We start from the raw sequence: 17,670 nt of genomic DNA, 5'->3' as shown, positions 1-17,670 counted from the left end.
TCGGAGGCTTTTTCTGAGTGAAAGACAAATGCAATGAGTCACAAGGTCTTTCTTCGCTCCAAATGGCATTATTTGCTGTCCAGGCAGAAGCCTGCTGGAAAATAGCCAGCGCCAAGTTAAGGCAAAGCAAATCTTTTCTCCTTGAAATGTGGATAATTGCATCATCTGTATCTCAAGATGTTGCAAACACGCTCACTGTCGTTTTGTTTTTGTTTTTGCAGTTCATATGGAAGCCTACAAAAATTGGGTGACTGATATGTGCCTGTGAATCACAAACATAAAAAGCGAAGCAAACAAAATGTCGTGTGCAACCCGTATGGATTTACAAAATGTCGCTGCGGAAAAGGTCACGAGGCGTTTTATTGACCGCAAGTGGCATCATACACAGAAAATGTGAATGTGCAGATACGCAAGCGATCTGGGAAAATGACAATGCAGAAAGTGGAACTAACCTTTTTTTTTTCTCTCTCTTTCTCGCTACAGTAACCGAAAGAGCGAGAGAGATTGTCTTAGGACAGTAAAAGAGCAGAACAAGAGATGGTGAGATAGAAAACCCAAGTTGTCATGTTCTTGGCCACTTGCCCTGGTGCCTGCCTTAACCGAATCAATACAAGTCTGACATAATCTGTTACGATCTGTCACTGTATTTCTAATAATTCTCTATAATCTTCTTCCAATAGGAAATATAGTATCTTTTATCTTGATGGGTTCCTCTGATGATCCCTGCCTCCCAAAAGCCTATTTTGCCTCCTTGACAATGGAGCTTTGTCATGGTGAAGAGTCAATAATAGACAGATTAAGTCAACTCTTAAGTTGCACTCGAAGATACAGGAGGTTCTCGCTTTCATATCCTCCCTCTGATGGTGAGTCATGGAGGAAAATAACTTTCAGCATTTTCCTCCGTGAACCATCAAGAGCTTAATCCTTGGTGAATGCATTTGCAATGTGTACATATTTTATGTGCATAAATACATATGTTAGGAGAGAGACAATCTGGAAAAGTGTGAGAAATGTATTTTCTAATATTGACATTTATCACTTGAGTGCAACCAAATCCATGTCATCATTCTTTTTGTTGAAAATCCAAAAGAGAGTCAATTGGGAAAGTGACTCTTTTGGTGTCTTGTGAAAGCTCAGGTGCATGGAGTTTATAGTGCTGGGAATTGAAGATTTAAAGACTATTTGTGGAAATGAGATGGCACCCTGTCGCGTGTTTGTGGGAAACTGACTGACGACTCAGTGTGTGTCCCGTAGCTGAATTTCACAGATCTTTCATGAAAGTACTCATCAACAGCTGTCTTGTTTATCATTCGGGAAAGTAAATACAGCAAAGTGGCTTAATAAAAGACATAAATGCAGCTCTTAAGGAAAGTGCTAAAGGAGAAATTAAGTCAAAAATGTTTAGCCTTACAATGTACCGTATTTTCCGGACTATAAGGCGCCTTCAATGAATGGCCCATTTTAAAACTTTGTCCTTATATAAGGTGCACCGGACTATAAGGTGCACCATTAATGCATCATGTCAGATTTTTAATCCAAATCAAATCATTCTCCATTTTATTTTTTTTATTTCAACTTCAGACACAACAAATTACTTTATAATCACAAAATAATGATCCATAGTCTTTTTGATTCATGATTCATAGTCTTCAGCGGGCCACTTATGATTGATTTCATGACACAATGCTTCGGGCCAGTTTAAATTTAGCAATTTGGTCCATATATAAAGCCCACTGGACTATAAGGCGCACTGTTTTAGGTGTGCCTTATAGTCCAGAAAATACGGTAATGAAAATTATGCTAAACATGACATTCTGATTAATGTTGCATTTGTGGAATAAGCAGCACAATCCTCCAATTTTTTTGTCATCTCAGGATGGCCATTTCCCACTTGCTGTCACTTGTAATGTCACTATCAGTAAACATGTATTTAATTGTATATTGAATCGCAATCTGAATATCCAGGGGAAAAAAAAAAATCGCTTTTAGATTATTTTCAAAAACTGTTTACCCCAATACCTTAGCATGTATCGTCATGGTCAATAGGAGCTTTTCTATGAATCTACTCTCACACTCAAGCTGAATTTAAACCAATTGGCTGGCCTGCTGAGAACACCACAATGGGCTCTTTGTGAAAACAATCATGTCGTGGCACTGTGGCACCAAGAAGAAAGCGAGGAGGAAGAAAGGGTTGGAGATTAGAAGGAGAAAGCGGGTGATGGTTAGAGACTGACAGAAAGGCAACACGTCATTTGGAATTCACAGTCGGTGTTTGGGCGTGCTGTGTTACATTTGTGTCTGATCTTGCTTTGAATTCTAAACACTTGAGTTGTACTTACTCCCAGACTCGTTTCTTCTCTCACTTGATGCATTTACAAGTTCATCTCCTAGGCAATGTTTTACTTTGAAGATGTTCTAGTAGGAATAGGTCCAGTGGTGCTTTGAGATATGAGTTTAATTTGTTCCGTAACCATGCTTATAACTCAAGACTCGTAACTAAAACTGTCTGTATCAGGCTTCTACCCCCCAAAAATTATTGAATGTGTATTTTAATGACAAAAAAATAGCACTCAATAATATTGTATTTTATAAAAAATAAAAAAAAACATGCAGTAAGTGCAATTAATGATTACAAATACAATTTGTCACAGTGCTTAGATTAAAATATTGCAGGCATGCAGTATAAAACAAATGGGACTGGTCAGTGAGGCACGTAGGATTAATAATAACATCTGAAATCTCCTCCAACCTCATCAGTACGGCACTAATACCAGATATTCTATGCAAAGTATACGACTGTGAAAGCTTTTATATTGTCTGCCTGCCTATTAGCGTGAACAATTTTAGCATTTGTCAAAATGCTGAGTTGAATTTACTGCTATCAAAAGGCACTTATATCTCAAGTCTGTTCTCGCAAGTCTGTCCCAATAAATTGGTTGATTGATGGCTCCTATCTTGAAAACAAAAACGAGACGAGTCACTCATATCTCAAGGCACCACTTTGGTCCACACTCGGCATGTCACGATACTTTAAAGTTTTGTTACAGTTCTAACGATATTGGATTCATGTCCAACTATACCGACGAGAGCATCCCTCAGAGGGGTGACTGTCAAAGAAGCAACGGATGCGATGGGGTATTCTTTTTCCCCCTCACTGAATTCTTTTCATTTGAATCTATGAAATATACATGAGCGAGGCAAAGGCTAAGGCCACGAGACCGCATGGCTGCATTGCATTAAAGTTTGTCCTACTTGAGCAGTTATTACTCGTTGCGGTTGTCATAAAATCAGAATTTTCTCATTATGTGAAACGTGCATTTCTGCTACGCAAACTATTACCCCTCCACAACGCATGTATTTGACATTGATTGACAGGGATGATGTCCCTCAACAGTCTTTGGATCATGTTGGGACTGTCAGTGCCAGTGTACTGTGGCAGAAGAATTTGTTGGAGGGTCTGGAAGCTAGCACATGGTTGGGGTTGTAGAAATAAAGAGCTCTCGTGATAGCTACACATCCTTATGTGTATCCAGGTCTGGTCTGGTTGAGCAAATACAAGTTCCAAAAAAGGTTTTCTGTGTTCACATTTTAGTGGGTCTTTGTATTCAAGTCAAAAGTGAAATTACCTAGTATCGTGTAATTATTAATGACCTCTATGCGTTATGATTCCGTCGCCTCATAAAAGTTCACTATTTTGCATGCAAGGTTTTTAGATTTTGAAAAGAGAACCAGGAGGTAAAGAAGAAAAACTGTCAGTACTAATGTGAGTACAGATAATAATGTGGATTAGTGTGACACAATTGAGTTACACATTGAGTCAGGTAAAACTAAATAACATTTCTAGCTATCCAGTTTCTGGGAACCTAAAATAATAATTTGCTATTTCACAATACTTCTAATGTTGAGAAAAGGGGAAGCTGGGATAAAACGCAACAGTTCACTTTTTTTTATCAGGAGTGTGGATTAATTGTAATGCAAGTCTCAGGATGCCTCTTTCATACTCCTTTGCTAAAAAGATATTCTGAGAATTCAACTATCCTTTGGTGAAAAATAATTTTAAAAAATCACATTATTGAAACATAATGCCAGCCTTTTTCTCCTAAGAAAAAAACAGAATCTATCGATAATAACCGAAGCCTCCTAAACATCCTGTGTCAGGGACCGTCATGTCGGAGTTTGATCAGATCAGAATATTGTAGTGCGAGGAAAAGAGAGTTCAAGTGACGGCATAAATCAATAATGAGCTTACAGCAAAAAGATATGCTACTGTCATTCGAACCAAGTTGGGAGCGCTTCTATTTGGAACAGACGAGACTTGTCTGCTTCTGCTGTGTAGCACATTAAAAGGCACTGCCGCTTACAACAGCTCACAAAGACTTGCCGCTGATTAATCGAATACTGCTGTTTATTTCATGTGGGCAATTAGTGTCAGGCTGTTAATAACAGAAACACAAAACAAGAAAAGTGTAGCTTATTTGTTCTTCCATTAGAATTATTATTACTGTCTATTATTTTTTTAATGAGAACAGCTGAGTACAGTAATAAGACTGGATATTATTTTTCATTTCCCGTCTTGCTTGCTTCTGTTTGTGTGTGGTAAAATTCCATCAAGACAACTGACCGCTAAGCTAAATGCTAATGATGTTGCTAAAGTTAATGCAGCTGTGATTGGCAATACAATTTTAATAAAGTAAACATAATTCACAGCCGTAATGGAAATGTTATACTAATCGTTGCAAATTACTCACAAAATTACTTCTTTTATCTCAAAATGGCTGGGCTGATGGTTTTAAGCAATCAGACATAAAAGACTACAATCAACCGTTTAATTTGCACTGGCAAAAGCTGTACGATAAAGTGAAGAAGGTGGAGGAGATAATGAAGAAGACATAAGAGCGGATCAAGGAAGGATTATGAGTATTTTTTTAACTCTCCACTGACAAACGACAGTCTAAGAGATTCATAGTGTATAATAAGCGAAATATATTTATGAATTCAGTTTTTTCTTTCCATACTGTATAGTGTGATATTAAATTTTTAAGCAGGCGGCTTATTTGATAATGACCTGATAATTGCAAAGCCGACGATAGAGTCTCGAGGCCCTATGAGACCTTTAGCAGCACCTTAATTTAAAAAAGGACACGCCTCTAACCTTTTCCCTTCCACGTCATTATAAGACAACTGTGATAGCCACGGCCTGGCTTGACGTCTTCCATTAGATGCCATCATGGAATGACATTTTCTGTCCCGTCTTGTCAGTGGCAGCTTTTAGTGCACATGAGAAATTGGCAGGTTGGCGGATTTGGACATAAGAAGTCAATTGTTAGCATAAATTCCAAATATAATTGATTTGAATGAGTTTTTCTATAAACAAATTCAAATTATTATATTATTTATATGATCACTTTCCCATATTTAGGAGTTTGGGGGTTAACGACATATCGATTTAAATTCTTGCCATCCTCATTGCATATCTTTTTCATACCTGGATACCACTACCCACAACTCCCCCCCCCCCCCCCCCCCTCCCATCCCTTTTTTTCTCACACGCACACACTTATCTGTCATCTTTGAAAAGCAGATGGCTGCTTTCCGGCACCACATGGCCAACACTCAGGAGATGTGGGGAGTTCTTTAAGTAGAAAATTACTTTCAATCTGCTGTGGAAACTGCAGAACCCCCATCCCTCCTCCCTTTCCCTTAACTCAGTCCTACTTTAGGGCCCCAACAACAACCGACAAGTGCGGCACTAGGTTTACATTTCCGGTCTCTTCATCTACTGTCGTTTATTATGTAAATAGGTTACACCTAATTAACATGTCAAACACAACACAAGGTCATTACGTGAGATTATTAGAACACTCAACTGCCTGAGAAATACCTACTCTCTCAATTTCAATCCCCTCCTAAATAAATTTCCATGGAGAGTCATATTCATTATTCAAAATGGGAGTCAGTCTGTGAATGGTATAAGAATACAAAATAGCAGAAGAGCCTTTTAAAAGGGGTTTGATTATTTATTTTAGTAGTCTTTTTATGGATTTACCTATATGAGCTCATTCAGTTGCGATAGATTAGATGAGATAACCTTTAAATCAACATTTTCTCATTGGAATTAAGTATAACGTGGGAAAGCACTATCGAGAACGTCCCATAAGATGTACTGGAAATATATCATGCAATCCAAGATCAAACTGTTGAGATAAATTATTTATCAACTTTCGGGTTAACGTTTTAAGTTATATTTGAAAATCCTAAAAGTCTAATCAGATATCTGATCGCGTTACGGTGGTCACAAATTGTGTCCTTATTAAATTTGATTATGCTCGAGGGACTTGTGAATTATCATTTTTCAGCCAGACAATTTGACCATTTTTACAATTTCAAATAATATGACCTAGAAAGGAATGTTATGAAATTTGTGTACTTGTACTTACAATGTGAAGCATGATGTAGTCACCCAGCCGCGGGGCACTGTCGATTCGAACGAGGATGCCATCTTTAATGGTAGTGCTAAAACCTACGGCCAGCCGATCTGTCCTCGTGCTGGGCCTTTCGTTATTAGGCCACGTGTATGTGATCAGACCCCCTCCTTTGCCGAAGATGTAGGTGGTGCCAGCTGTGGAAACATGAAGAATATGATCAGCTCAAACTTCATTTTTAAATTGTCAAAATGGCCGCCTATGCAAACAAACAAAATAAATTAAAAAACTCTTGGGCTGAGTTGGGATCTTTGCATCAATGCTTTGGACCACTCACAGTTTCATTCATTTCGAAGACACCTAAACATCTGCTTTGGCCTTGTGATGGCTGCCCAGATGTTTCACCCCCCCCCCATAGTCCCTAACACCCCCGGAGACGACACAAACATATGGAGGAGGGCAAGTAAGACAGAGTTGAAGCTCTACCAGCCTTGTCTACAGACACATAAACAGGTCGGGATTTTGCAAACCTCAGGAGAAATGTAAATGAAGAGCTCATGTCAACATGGTTAGAACAAAACTATTTTGGTCTCAATCCAATAACGATTAAATAAAGGGCCGATATCGATCCCGATTTCTGTTTATAAATAGCGTATTTCCTGAATGGTGAAGCATCTTGCCAAAAAACTGCTGTTAGAAGGACAACAGCTCCACAGCCTGCAACCACATTGGAACGGATATGGTCCTCACTTTTCTTGTCACCTCAGATTTCTTCTTGCCAAAAAGAATTGGGATGCGATTCTCTCGCAAACTTCCCAATCACATCTAGTACACTTTTTTTTTTTCTGGAGGGGAAGACGATGACGAGCGACAAAGATACAAGCACCCCGGGGAGCCAATTATCACATTGAGGAGATTTACTCAGTATTTCTGGAGGACAATGTACGAAGGTCTGAAACACACACACACACAGGAAGCCCGCACACAAACTAGTGATGCAGACAGGCGTATGGCGGCACAAATGCACATTGTGACGCTCAAGCATGAAAAGTGTGCAAACGCGTGCACACCCACACCCACATGATGCCTTCTCACATACAATCAGTGTGGCTGATTACGTCCGCAGATAAGAAGACGGAGAACCCGAGAGCTACAAAATGTAGCACGTTTGCCTCCTCCTGGGCCCACGCCTCAGCAGCTATTTTCCACTGAACTGCATCATTTTCAGGCATTCATTGACTACATTACACTTAATGACTTTTTTTTTTTTTTTGCTCGTGCAATGTAAAGCATGGGTGTCAAAGTCGAGGCCCGGGGACCAGATCCGGCCCGCCAGAGTATTCTATGTGGCCCGTGTAAACAGCGGTCAGCTACAATGATTCTTGCCTAATTCTGTTTCGAAATATTTGTCATATGTAATAAATGTTTTTTTTACAATAAGTTGAACAATGTAACAAGTAATCTATCAATTTTTTTTGTGTGAGGGAAGCTGCAGCTACACAGTGGCCCGAGACGAACCAAGTTTGGCACCACTGATATAAAGCTTTTATGAGATTGTATTTATATTTATGGAAAAAACAAAATCCACCTCAAATAATTTTTTTCTACATTCAGCAACTTGAAAAAAAAAGATGCTCCACAACAACCATGCTTTTTTTTTTTGTTATCACCCAAAATAATTGGTATCGGTCGACCGGCTGTCCATGTGGGGCCGTGATTCATTGCATCTGTGCTTTGCCTCCATTTAGAGACACTTACTGTAGGAGAAAAGCTTCCGTCAAAGTCATGGCCTCTATTTTCCAAGTGGACCCGAGAGGCATGGAAGACCAGACTTAAGGTCAGGACACCTGTCTGCAGAACAGAACCATGTCCTGTCTTTTAAGACCTTCGGTGACACAGTTCAACTTACATATGAGAGTGAGAAAAGAATAAAAGTAGCAGACACAGAGATGAATGATGGACACTTCATTTATATAGACACTTCCTTTTTATCAACAAAATATAAAACCTGGTTGAACCAACCAAAATTGGAAATTCTATGAAATTCAATGATTGGCGACAATAATGAACATGCATGTGAGCAAATTTTCCTAAATGCTATCTGTCAGCGGCAAAAAGAGGCGAGCAGATGCTACGGTAGACATTTTGCAAAAAGCGGCTAATTACTCTCGTCCAGCCCTCACAGTCAAACTGTAATAAAGCCTTCTGCTATTTGGAAGCAGCTGGTAGCGTTGATAGCCATCGACAAAGTCTGCATGGAGAAAGGCTGTGTAATGTGTTGATGTACTGTCTATTATAGTATGTATGTAATGTGTTTATGCACGTGTAAAGAAAATCATTTCCCCTTTTCATCAAGCAGGCATTAAAAAACACAACACGGTAAATTGTCTGGGAACACACACATATGTGATCATTACCGAAACACAAACATAAGTTTTCCCCCCCCTCATACTCGTTTCGGCTTCCAGCATGTTCACACCGAGGGGGATAAAAAATGAACACAATTAAAATTGGATGTGGTCAAATTCTGTAAGCTCTGCAAAGATGTCTAAAAAAGCATCAAGACGAGGGAGTGTGATCCTCCTGTCACGCTCCAGTCGCGGGCGATTATCAGGCTTGTTGTCCTCGGCGCAATAAACAATAAAGAACAGTTGACAGAGGAGAGAAAATGCAAAGATAGTGAGGGATGTAATCACTAGGAATCATCTCCATTTTACAACCTCCTATTTCATAATTCATATTTCCAACTGTTGCCTCTCCCCCTCAGGGATAGGGTGAGGGATGACGCTGACGGCTGAGTGGCTTTCACTCAGTGTGTGTGTATATTTGTGTTTGTGTATATGTGGACTATACACGTTCACAAACTACATACTGTATAAAGTCGTGTATGTGTGACTTTCTGATGTCACTACTCGTGGCGGGCAAATGTTCCATCACTCATTACTGGCATGTGGTTAAAAAAAAAAAAAAAAAGGGGGGGTTGATGGATGAAGGGCTCCGTGCTATTACTAGTGTCTTTGCGAAAGCAGGAAACAGGAAAGCCTTGAATGATTTACACTGGCTATTTTTTTCAATATAGCAATGACACATAGAATAGATTGAAACAAAGGAAAAACAAATAAGTGTGAAAAATTGAACAGCCAGGAGTGAAGAAAGAGTCACTTTTCATTGTTTTTTTGTTTTTTTTTCCTCTCTCAAATTCACCCTTGAGATATACTTCTGCGGATGTACCACTGGATGTTATTATTTGAGCCCAGCAAAAAAAAAAAAATAATAATAATAATCTGCCAATGGTGGTTTAGGTCATGTTGCAAAAGTACATCGACAATTTAACTCATCCTTGTTGTAATTTGTGAGTTTTACTAATGAATTCAGCTTTAGTGATTTGAAAAGTAGACGGAATGACAAAGAGGATTTAGGTCGGGATGGAAAGATGGGGTTGATACTGTGATCCATGCAGTATTCGAGGATACAATAACAACCCCGTCTGCTGCCTTTAATGCTGCGGCGGTCGAATTTTTGGCTAGCGATAACGAGGATAAAAAGAAAGTGAAAGCGCTCAAGTGAAAGAAGAGCATAAGACAAACAAAAGCAGCAAAGGCAGGCCAATGTCATTTTCAGATAGCTAAATGACACCATTTGTAGAGCTTGGCCAACTGCAAAGCAATCCCTTAAACCTGATTGACAATTCTTTCCATCTCAAGAATATACATTTTGTTGATTTTCATTTTTCCCCAAAATTTCGAACAAAGGTTTCTCCCCTGAATTTCTATCTTTCATAATACCAGAGAATGCGAGCGAGAGTGTGTGAGGCATATCACTTGAGGGATAGATCACCCAAAACCCTGCAGAGGATTAAGCCAAGCAGATCCCTCAAAAGAATAAAGCATTCAAAGATGGCTCAGACTCCAAGCATATTTTATAATTGAATCTTCCCTTGAGGATGGCAGAATTTTCTTTTTATACTTTGCCTGTTTGTCTTTGCAATGACCGAAAAAGCCTAGTCAAAGATTCTATCTCAAGATCTACCAAACCTAAGCAAATTCCTAAAGTTTTTAAATCAATCCAGTCCAACGGTTTCTATACTCGGGCTTTGCAGTACTGGAAGGTGACAATATAGAAAGAATGTTGCTTTCCTATTGAGACAGATAATATTGCAGAGTCATTTTTCAGTACATGTAAAAAAAAAAAACGCAGTGGCAAATGGATTTTGACATTTGCCTCAGATTGGCTGTGTGCAGAATGTAATGAGCCACAAAAGATTGACTCTTTGTCAGACTGACTGTCATATTTCTACCAAGCAACCCTGTCAAGCATTTTCTGGAGGGTTCATTTCAAAACACAGTACCTCTGGAGCTTCTACCAACTTAAGTTGTTTCAATTCATTTTTTTGGGGGAAAGCAAAATAAAACACAAAGCACCTTGAAATGAACTGGATGAACTCAACTGCTTGAACATGAATCATATTTAATATGCAGTCTGCAGCGTCCTTTCAGTTTCTTTTTATGAATACACTGAAAAATATAATATTAATAATCACCTGTAATTTCCTTCTGGAGTAAGCAGGAGACTTTAGGAACAAGCTTTTACAGTGGCAGCTGGCTATTTATGTCCAGAGTAAAACATACATGGCACAGAGACTCGAGAAACTAATGAGGAAGTAGCAAAGCGCAATGTGTAATTGTTTGATTGCAACACTTTAATTTTGGGCTGGTTTCCTATTTTGGATGTATCTATTGATCTAAAAAGACTAACTTAGCTGAAGTTGGGAAGGCTCGGTGGAATTTAGAGGGTACTGGTATGGAACAAGCCGGCCACTCGATATCTTAGATTAATTAAGGGCAAAAGCAAAAACTCACTATGTGCAAGTGTGAAAGAGATTTGCTGATACTCACGGGAGGTTGAACCAAGTGCTTACGTTGTTACATTCTAGATAGTACTTTAAAAGACAAGGAAACTTTTAAGTGAATAAACTAGCTGGATTTAACAAATCATGTCCTGAGGGGATACTGTAGCAGCCCCTCTAATAAGTTCATGATGGTGAAAAAGCAGATTTTTGTTGAATAAAAATTTGAATTATAAACATGGTTATAATTTGAACAATACTGTGGCTAATAAATACAACAAATGAATACAATTGTAAACCTAGAATCTACCAAGTACCTTTAACGACTTATTTTTCTTCACCTTTCCCTATTGGCCTTTTTTCCTAACTCAATTTCTTCCAGAATATCTATCTCCATTCCACCCAGCTCCGGTTGCTCCCTTTGAAGATGTACTTAGCTGCACTGACGAGAAATGTAAAGCAAGTGATGGCAGCTTTCAACAGCTCATGAAAGGGAAAAGAAATCTTCCTCTCTGTGCGAGTGAAATGGATTGGAAGGGTAGGTGGTGGTGGTGGTGGGGGGGTTGTTGCAGGGCTATGGGCGGTGAGGACAAGGACTCTAGGCAGAAGCTTACTTCAATCCCTCAGATGCATTTGCGTACATTTGAGCTCACGCAACATGTGAAAAGGAGCAAAATGTAATGAACAAACAAACAGTCGCCATGGTTTCATCATCCTGTATTCTTCCAAAAAAATGTCCAGAAAATGTTTTCCTCAGATACCACACGAATGAATCGAACTGTTCAATTTATAAAATTAAATCACTACTACGGTGGAGACAATTACAGATATGTGAGCTAGCGATCTAGCTAATAAAAGAGCAAGTTTTGGAAGCATTGATGGTCTAGACAGGAGTTTTTTGTGATATCAAAAAGACTTCAGTGCATGGGCAGAGCCAAATAGGGCAACAAGTACAACAATGGCACCACAGGTTCTCGTTTTGCTGCAGTGTTGGATTATGAATACTGATGAAGATGTGTTTTCCTCTGCTCATGCAGACAATCAATTAGGGAACAAATTATCTACGATAAATACGACTGGAATTTATTTTAATGTTGTCTGGCTTTGTAATGCACAACACTTCCTTCATCAAATGAGAACATATGGTACGATTTCTAAGAAAAGCAAGACTTATAAATGATTTTATTCCATGTAGAGTGTCAGGGAAGTGACAGAAACGACTGGAGGGCATACTCCATTTTACAAAAACAGAATATATGGCGTACAGCTCGAGAACTAGCCGACCTGACAAGCAGTTGAAAGAAATGATAATGAGAAATCATCTAACATGTCTTTGGAAGAAACATTTTATTCTGTCAAAAAATGAGATTGCTTTGATCAAGCTAAACTTTTATTTTGTTGTCAAGTGTTTCTTTAGCTTGTGAACAATTTTTAATCACGCAAGAAAAGGGAAGTAATATTTTTTTTTATATAACACACATATTAGGAATGTTTTACAATAAATTACTTTTAAATATTTATTCACGCCGTTTGGCTCTTTTAAAAATACTGCATAGCTTATAGGACAAATTTAAACATTTAATTTTTCTGCAATATCGGCTACTTTACAATGTTCAATTGTGGCAAAATGAAGCAGTCAAAGGATATGATCTCAGCATCTTAATGATGAAAAAAATGTATTAATTATTTTTGCTAGCAAAGCATTATGCTTTTTTGGGAGTAGCATTTCTCATATGATGAATAGTATTTTTATGCATTCAAAATATTTCTCCTTCAAAAGTGCAGGTCTTATAATTAAAGAGAAAACATTCACTTAAGGCTCGTTAAAATGCAACACATTCGATTTTGAACCTCAGTACCACAGAGTAGGGCTACTAATTATTATTGTTGATTGCACTAAGCCCTCCAATTATCCCAAACAAACATTCTGATCCAATTAAAAATGGCAGGTTGAAGTTTACACACTCGGTGGCTCTGTGACCAAGTTGTGACTACAAGTGTTGCTTCCTCTGCACACCTCACACAACCGTCATTTTGACACTCCTTGACTTCCATTAAAAAAAAAATAAAAAAAATAACGATTATTCAGCCAGAACACATCACAACAACTCATATTTCTCCTGAGACTGGGATAAATGGATCATTCTCACACTACCAATAAATCAATAAAACATTAGGCTGAAAAAAAAAAAAAAGAGAATCCCACAAGAACAGTGGCATACAGCAAAAGGGTTAGGAAACCCAAAAAGGCTCCTCCCCCTTTTGTAGTCACTGTTTACCAGCCTGACTTCTAACAACCAAAGCAGCATGCATCCAAAACTTGACCCAAAAATATTTCCCTAAACTGAAAGCCTTGCTACTATCAATAAAAAATCTCCTCAGACAGCCAAAGCTGCATAAAGTGCTCAAAATAAATTAAACGGTGTGAACTTGACACAGCTACCTCAAGGTCCTGAAAGTTAAACTATTTGCTTGCTTGCTTGCTTCTCCTTGCAGGAATAACAGATCGATGCTTGTTGATGGTGTGATTGAGGCAACTTCCCTCTACAAATATTTCCACTGAGCAAATGTCCCTCTTTGCGTTATCTACAACCTAACCTTTAGCTCTTGAGAAGACAATTATGAAATAAATGAAAAAAAAAAAAAAACCCACACATTCCTCAGATTCGGACTTTTCTGCCTATTATTGTAACCGACGTAGCGAAAGCATTCAGATGTTATTTTCTGTGGCCAGCTCATTCAAGATGTGGTTGAAAAATAGGTGAGTCAACTGCCAATGAAGTTTTGAAGTAAAATATAGTTGAGAGAGGAACTGTCCAACTTGATCTGGAAATGAAAAAGATAGATAGTAGGCTAGCGGTGACAAAAATGGCTTGTAAAAACACATTGGGAATCTCAGAAGAGAGTAAAGAAGAGTGAATTATGAAGCACCAAGTATTACTTGTCAAAAGTCACACTTTTCCTCTCCAGGGACACAAATTCCGGTTCTTTCCTAAAGGCCAATAGCACTCCACCTTGCCAATTATGTCCTTTTGCTAGGAGCTATCTCCCCGTCCCTGACCTTTTTCACGCAATTCCCAACAGGCTAGACTCCAAGCCGCCACTTTCTAGCATACTATCCATTGCAGTATTGACAGCACAAAGACAAAGGGGGGGGGGGGTGTTGATTTTTAATCACATCACAGCATGGAAGGGATTGTTATCTGTGTGGGAGTCTTGGATGTACTCCAATTACCGTATTTTCTGGACTATAAGGTGATACTTTTTGCATGAGCTTTTACATTCCAGTGCTTCTTATCTAGGGATTTTTTTTGTAATTTTCATGATATTGTATGATTTGTGCATATTCTCATATATGGAAATTAAATATTAAAACACCTGCGTCTTATAGTTCAATCCGGTTTATATATGAACAAAATGGCATTTTACCCGCATTTTAGCTGGTGCGGTTTATATTCAGGTGCGCCTTATAGTCAAAAAAATTATGGTAGATTGTGTTTTACCTAATGTTATGAGCGGTTAAAATTTGTGAATAGTTCATAGTTTTAAATGAAACAACTACTTGGCGATTTTGTTGTTGATGCACATTTCACACAAAAAAAAAAACCCAAAAACCAACACCTGGATAATCCATGTGTTGACTGAAAATGCTGCTTAGCTGTGAGTTTCCACGTCCATTTGCAAAATGTGAACTGGTCAGGTTGTTTCAGGCTCCAGTGCTTCCTGATGGGCCGATTTAGCAGAGCTCCATAACCCAATCAAATTACAGATAATTAAAACCAGAAACCCATTTAAAATCCAGAGGGTGGTTGAAAAGCATTAATGTGAAAAATCAAGCAGATGGCTCTAAAATATTCAGATAATCCACACACAATATGCACTTTCTACATTTTTGCTCCTCTCATCTCGCTCGTCTCAATAGTATTATTTTTACATGCACGATGTAGGCGTGATTAAATATTTGTGAGCTCTCTAAATACTTCACATGCTTTACAAAGCTAATGGAAATCACGGCGCTGTCTGAATCAGACCTTCAACTTTAAATTGAATGTCTCTACTCTATTTGAGAGCCACGGGAGGATGAAAAGGACCACGTGACGGTCCCTTTATCTTCTTGCTCATGAGGTTCTAACCAGAGGACCCACAGTTGCTTCTAATGCCACTGATCTGCATCGTATTCATTAACGCTGGTATATGTGAGCCTGGCGTGCTCGGGTGCATGTGGGTCAACATGTCGCTGAGTGGCCACTCGACCGGAAAAAAAGCTAAGTGGTTAAAAGGCCACTCTCAGATTAAAGTTTGACTGCACTGTCTGGATTTTTTTTTTAATTTACTTCAATGTTAAATAGACTATTTCCCCAAGGAAGACTTTACTAGCTCTCAGACAATATCGTATTGACTGACCTTGTTAACAAGTGAAGCCGCTTGTGCAATCTCACACGTTATGCGTATTCCGAAGGATGTTGTACAGGTTATAGTGAAATAACAATAAAAATAATAGCCAGTTTTTTCTCTTCAAACTTGAAAAACACAAACTGTAAGCCACACCACACTAAATAATTTGCAAAATACCGGACAAGAAATCCCAATTGTGTTCACTTCTTAGCATAATGTGACAGTAAGGACACGCATTTTATTTAAGAGGAAAAAAGACAACATCAAGACAAAAAGGACCTTTTGCTGCAAAGCTTACACTATAGGCTATTAAACGATACTATAGCGCCTACAGCTAATAGCTAAACCGATAGATCCTTTATTCATCCCGTGAGAAAAATACAAAGTAGTTAAGGTGACATTGTTTCTTCTATAGCTGTGTGTCATTAAAAGTTGCAATTATGAATCTACTCAGCCAGTGAGTGACCAGATATGTCTGGTACTACCGTACTATAATAATAATAATTATTTATTTAATTTATAAAATAAGATTTTCCTCCCTTATTCGTTTTCATACTGATATTGAAGAACAAAAAGTGTAAAGCACAGCTGAACCACGAACGTGGTCCCTCTTCACTTAATCAACAACCAGCATAAGATTCAATGCAGTACTTTGGTATTGATTTGTCTCTCCTCTGTGGTCAATGGTGACTCGAATAATAAGGTCTGTTTCCACATCAGTTCCACTGTTAAAGGTCAGGGAAGACCTTTTTTTTTTTTTTTTTGTCACTTTGAATCATTCATTGTAAAGTGTCAGGAACGATTACTGATCGCTTGCATTGGTGCACATTTGTGGAATTCTTGGGAGTTGATAAAACAGAGCCACTGCAACTATAACTCCACCAAACAAACCCAAATTTGACATTTTGCAAACTGTAATGATGCTGCCTGGAATGGCACTGATATGCACATTATGAAGAGTCATTGGGGGTGAATATCTGCTTCTCTGTACTTTGCTCTCCAAGACTGATAAGCTCTTCTCCAGCCACACAATAGGGGGGGGGGTTCATTTCTGCTGCATGTCCACCATGTCTTCTCACAATCCAGGCCAAATGTTCCTATTTCCCTTTAACGTTGTCACGAATGGCGCTCGATATATTTCAAGCCTGCGGCTTGCCATTAAAACAGCTAAAACGATAGCAAAAAAAAATAAGCTTGGCCGTAGAGTTTAATATGGAGAAACTCAAAACAAGAGCCTTAGATGTATAAAAAAGGAAAACAAAGTGAGCAGTGGCTATTTATAAAGATGAATGGCTTCAGCGGTTGTGGAATTAACGAGAGTAACAAACAGCGCGTGGGCATCATTGTTTTGATTACATTCAGGTAACACATGGTTGAATACTCGCTTATGGATCCGAGCTAAGCCAGTCTCTCTCATATGCGGCTTTCGCAACCGTAATCTTCACCTTTCTTCTGCCAAGCTCTTTTCATGTTGGTCCAATGAGATGAATCAGAGGAAACGGTGTTTCGAGGCAGTCAATTGGAGCAACACAATGGTGAGTTATCACTTGTTTGTTGGACAACAATAACTCACACAGGAAGTACTGTTCAATACTGGACCGTATTAAGGAATTTTTATCTGTTATATTTTAATGCTCATCATCTAGTTCACTGCACGGAAACTAGCGCTGAGTCATTTTATGAAGGACACGAGGAGTGAGTGAGTCACATATGGGGCAGCTACTTGATGTTTTGCATCAACTGTGATGATACAAAGTCATACTATTCCAGAACCAATCTCTCAAGGAGATTACCAGTGCAAATATATACACGGACGGAAAAAAAAAATCGTCTTGTGTTAGTAAACGACACATCAAACACATCATCCGCAAACACGAAATTCAAACCGCACTAATCTGATCTTCTGTTCAAGACACTTACACACACCGTCAGCATCTTTAGAGATTATAATTTGGCACAATATCAGTTTTGCAATTAATGCGTTGGCCTGGTTTTGATTTTTCAATT

General features: G+C 38.6%; 1 protein-coding gene across 5 annotated transcripts in view; it reads right to left on the bottom strand.

Annotated features, from left to right (window-relative positions):
• Nucleotides 1–17,670, bottom strand: part of nrxn3b (neurexin 3b) — a 135,960-nt gene that overhangs the window by 37,591 nt on the left and 80,699 nt on the right. For all 5 annotated transcript variants that reach the window (XM_085938242.1, XM_085938244.1, XM_085938243.1 and 2 more), the window contains one exon: nucleotides 6,438–6,619. In XM_085938242.1, coding sequence (XP_085794368.1) covers nucleotides 6,438–6,619 — 182 coding nt within the window. The remainder of the gene's footprint in view (nucleotides 1–6,437; nucleotides 6,620–17,670) is intronic.

The sequence above is a fragment of the Syngnathus leptorhynchus genome, chromosome 18 (assembly GCF_054491065.1).
Source record: "Syngnathus leptorhynchus isolate UIUO chromosome 18, UIUO_Slep, whole genome shotgun sequence".
In the NCBI taxonomy this organism is placed as follows: domain Eukaryota; kingdom Metazoa; phylum Chordata; class Actinopteri; order Syngnathiformes; family Syngnathidae; genus Syngnathus; species Syngnathus leptorhynchus.
Note: the sequence above shows the minus strand (reverse complement) of the source record. Positions and strands in the feature narration are given on the sequence as shown.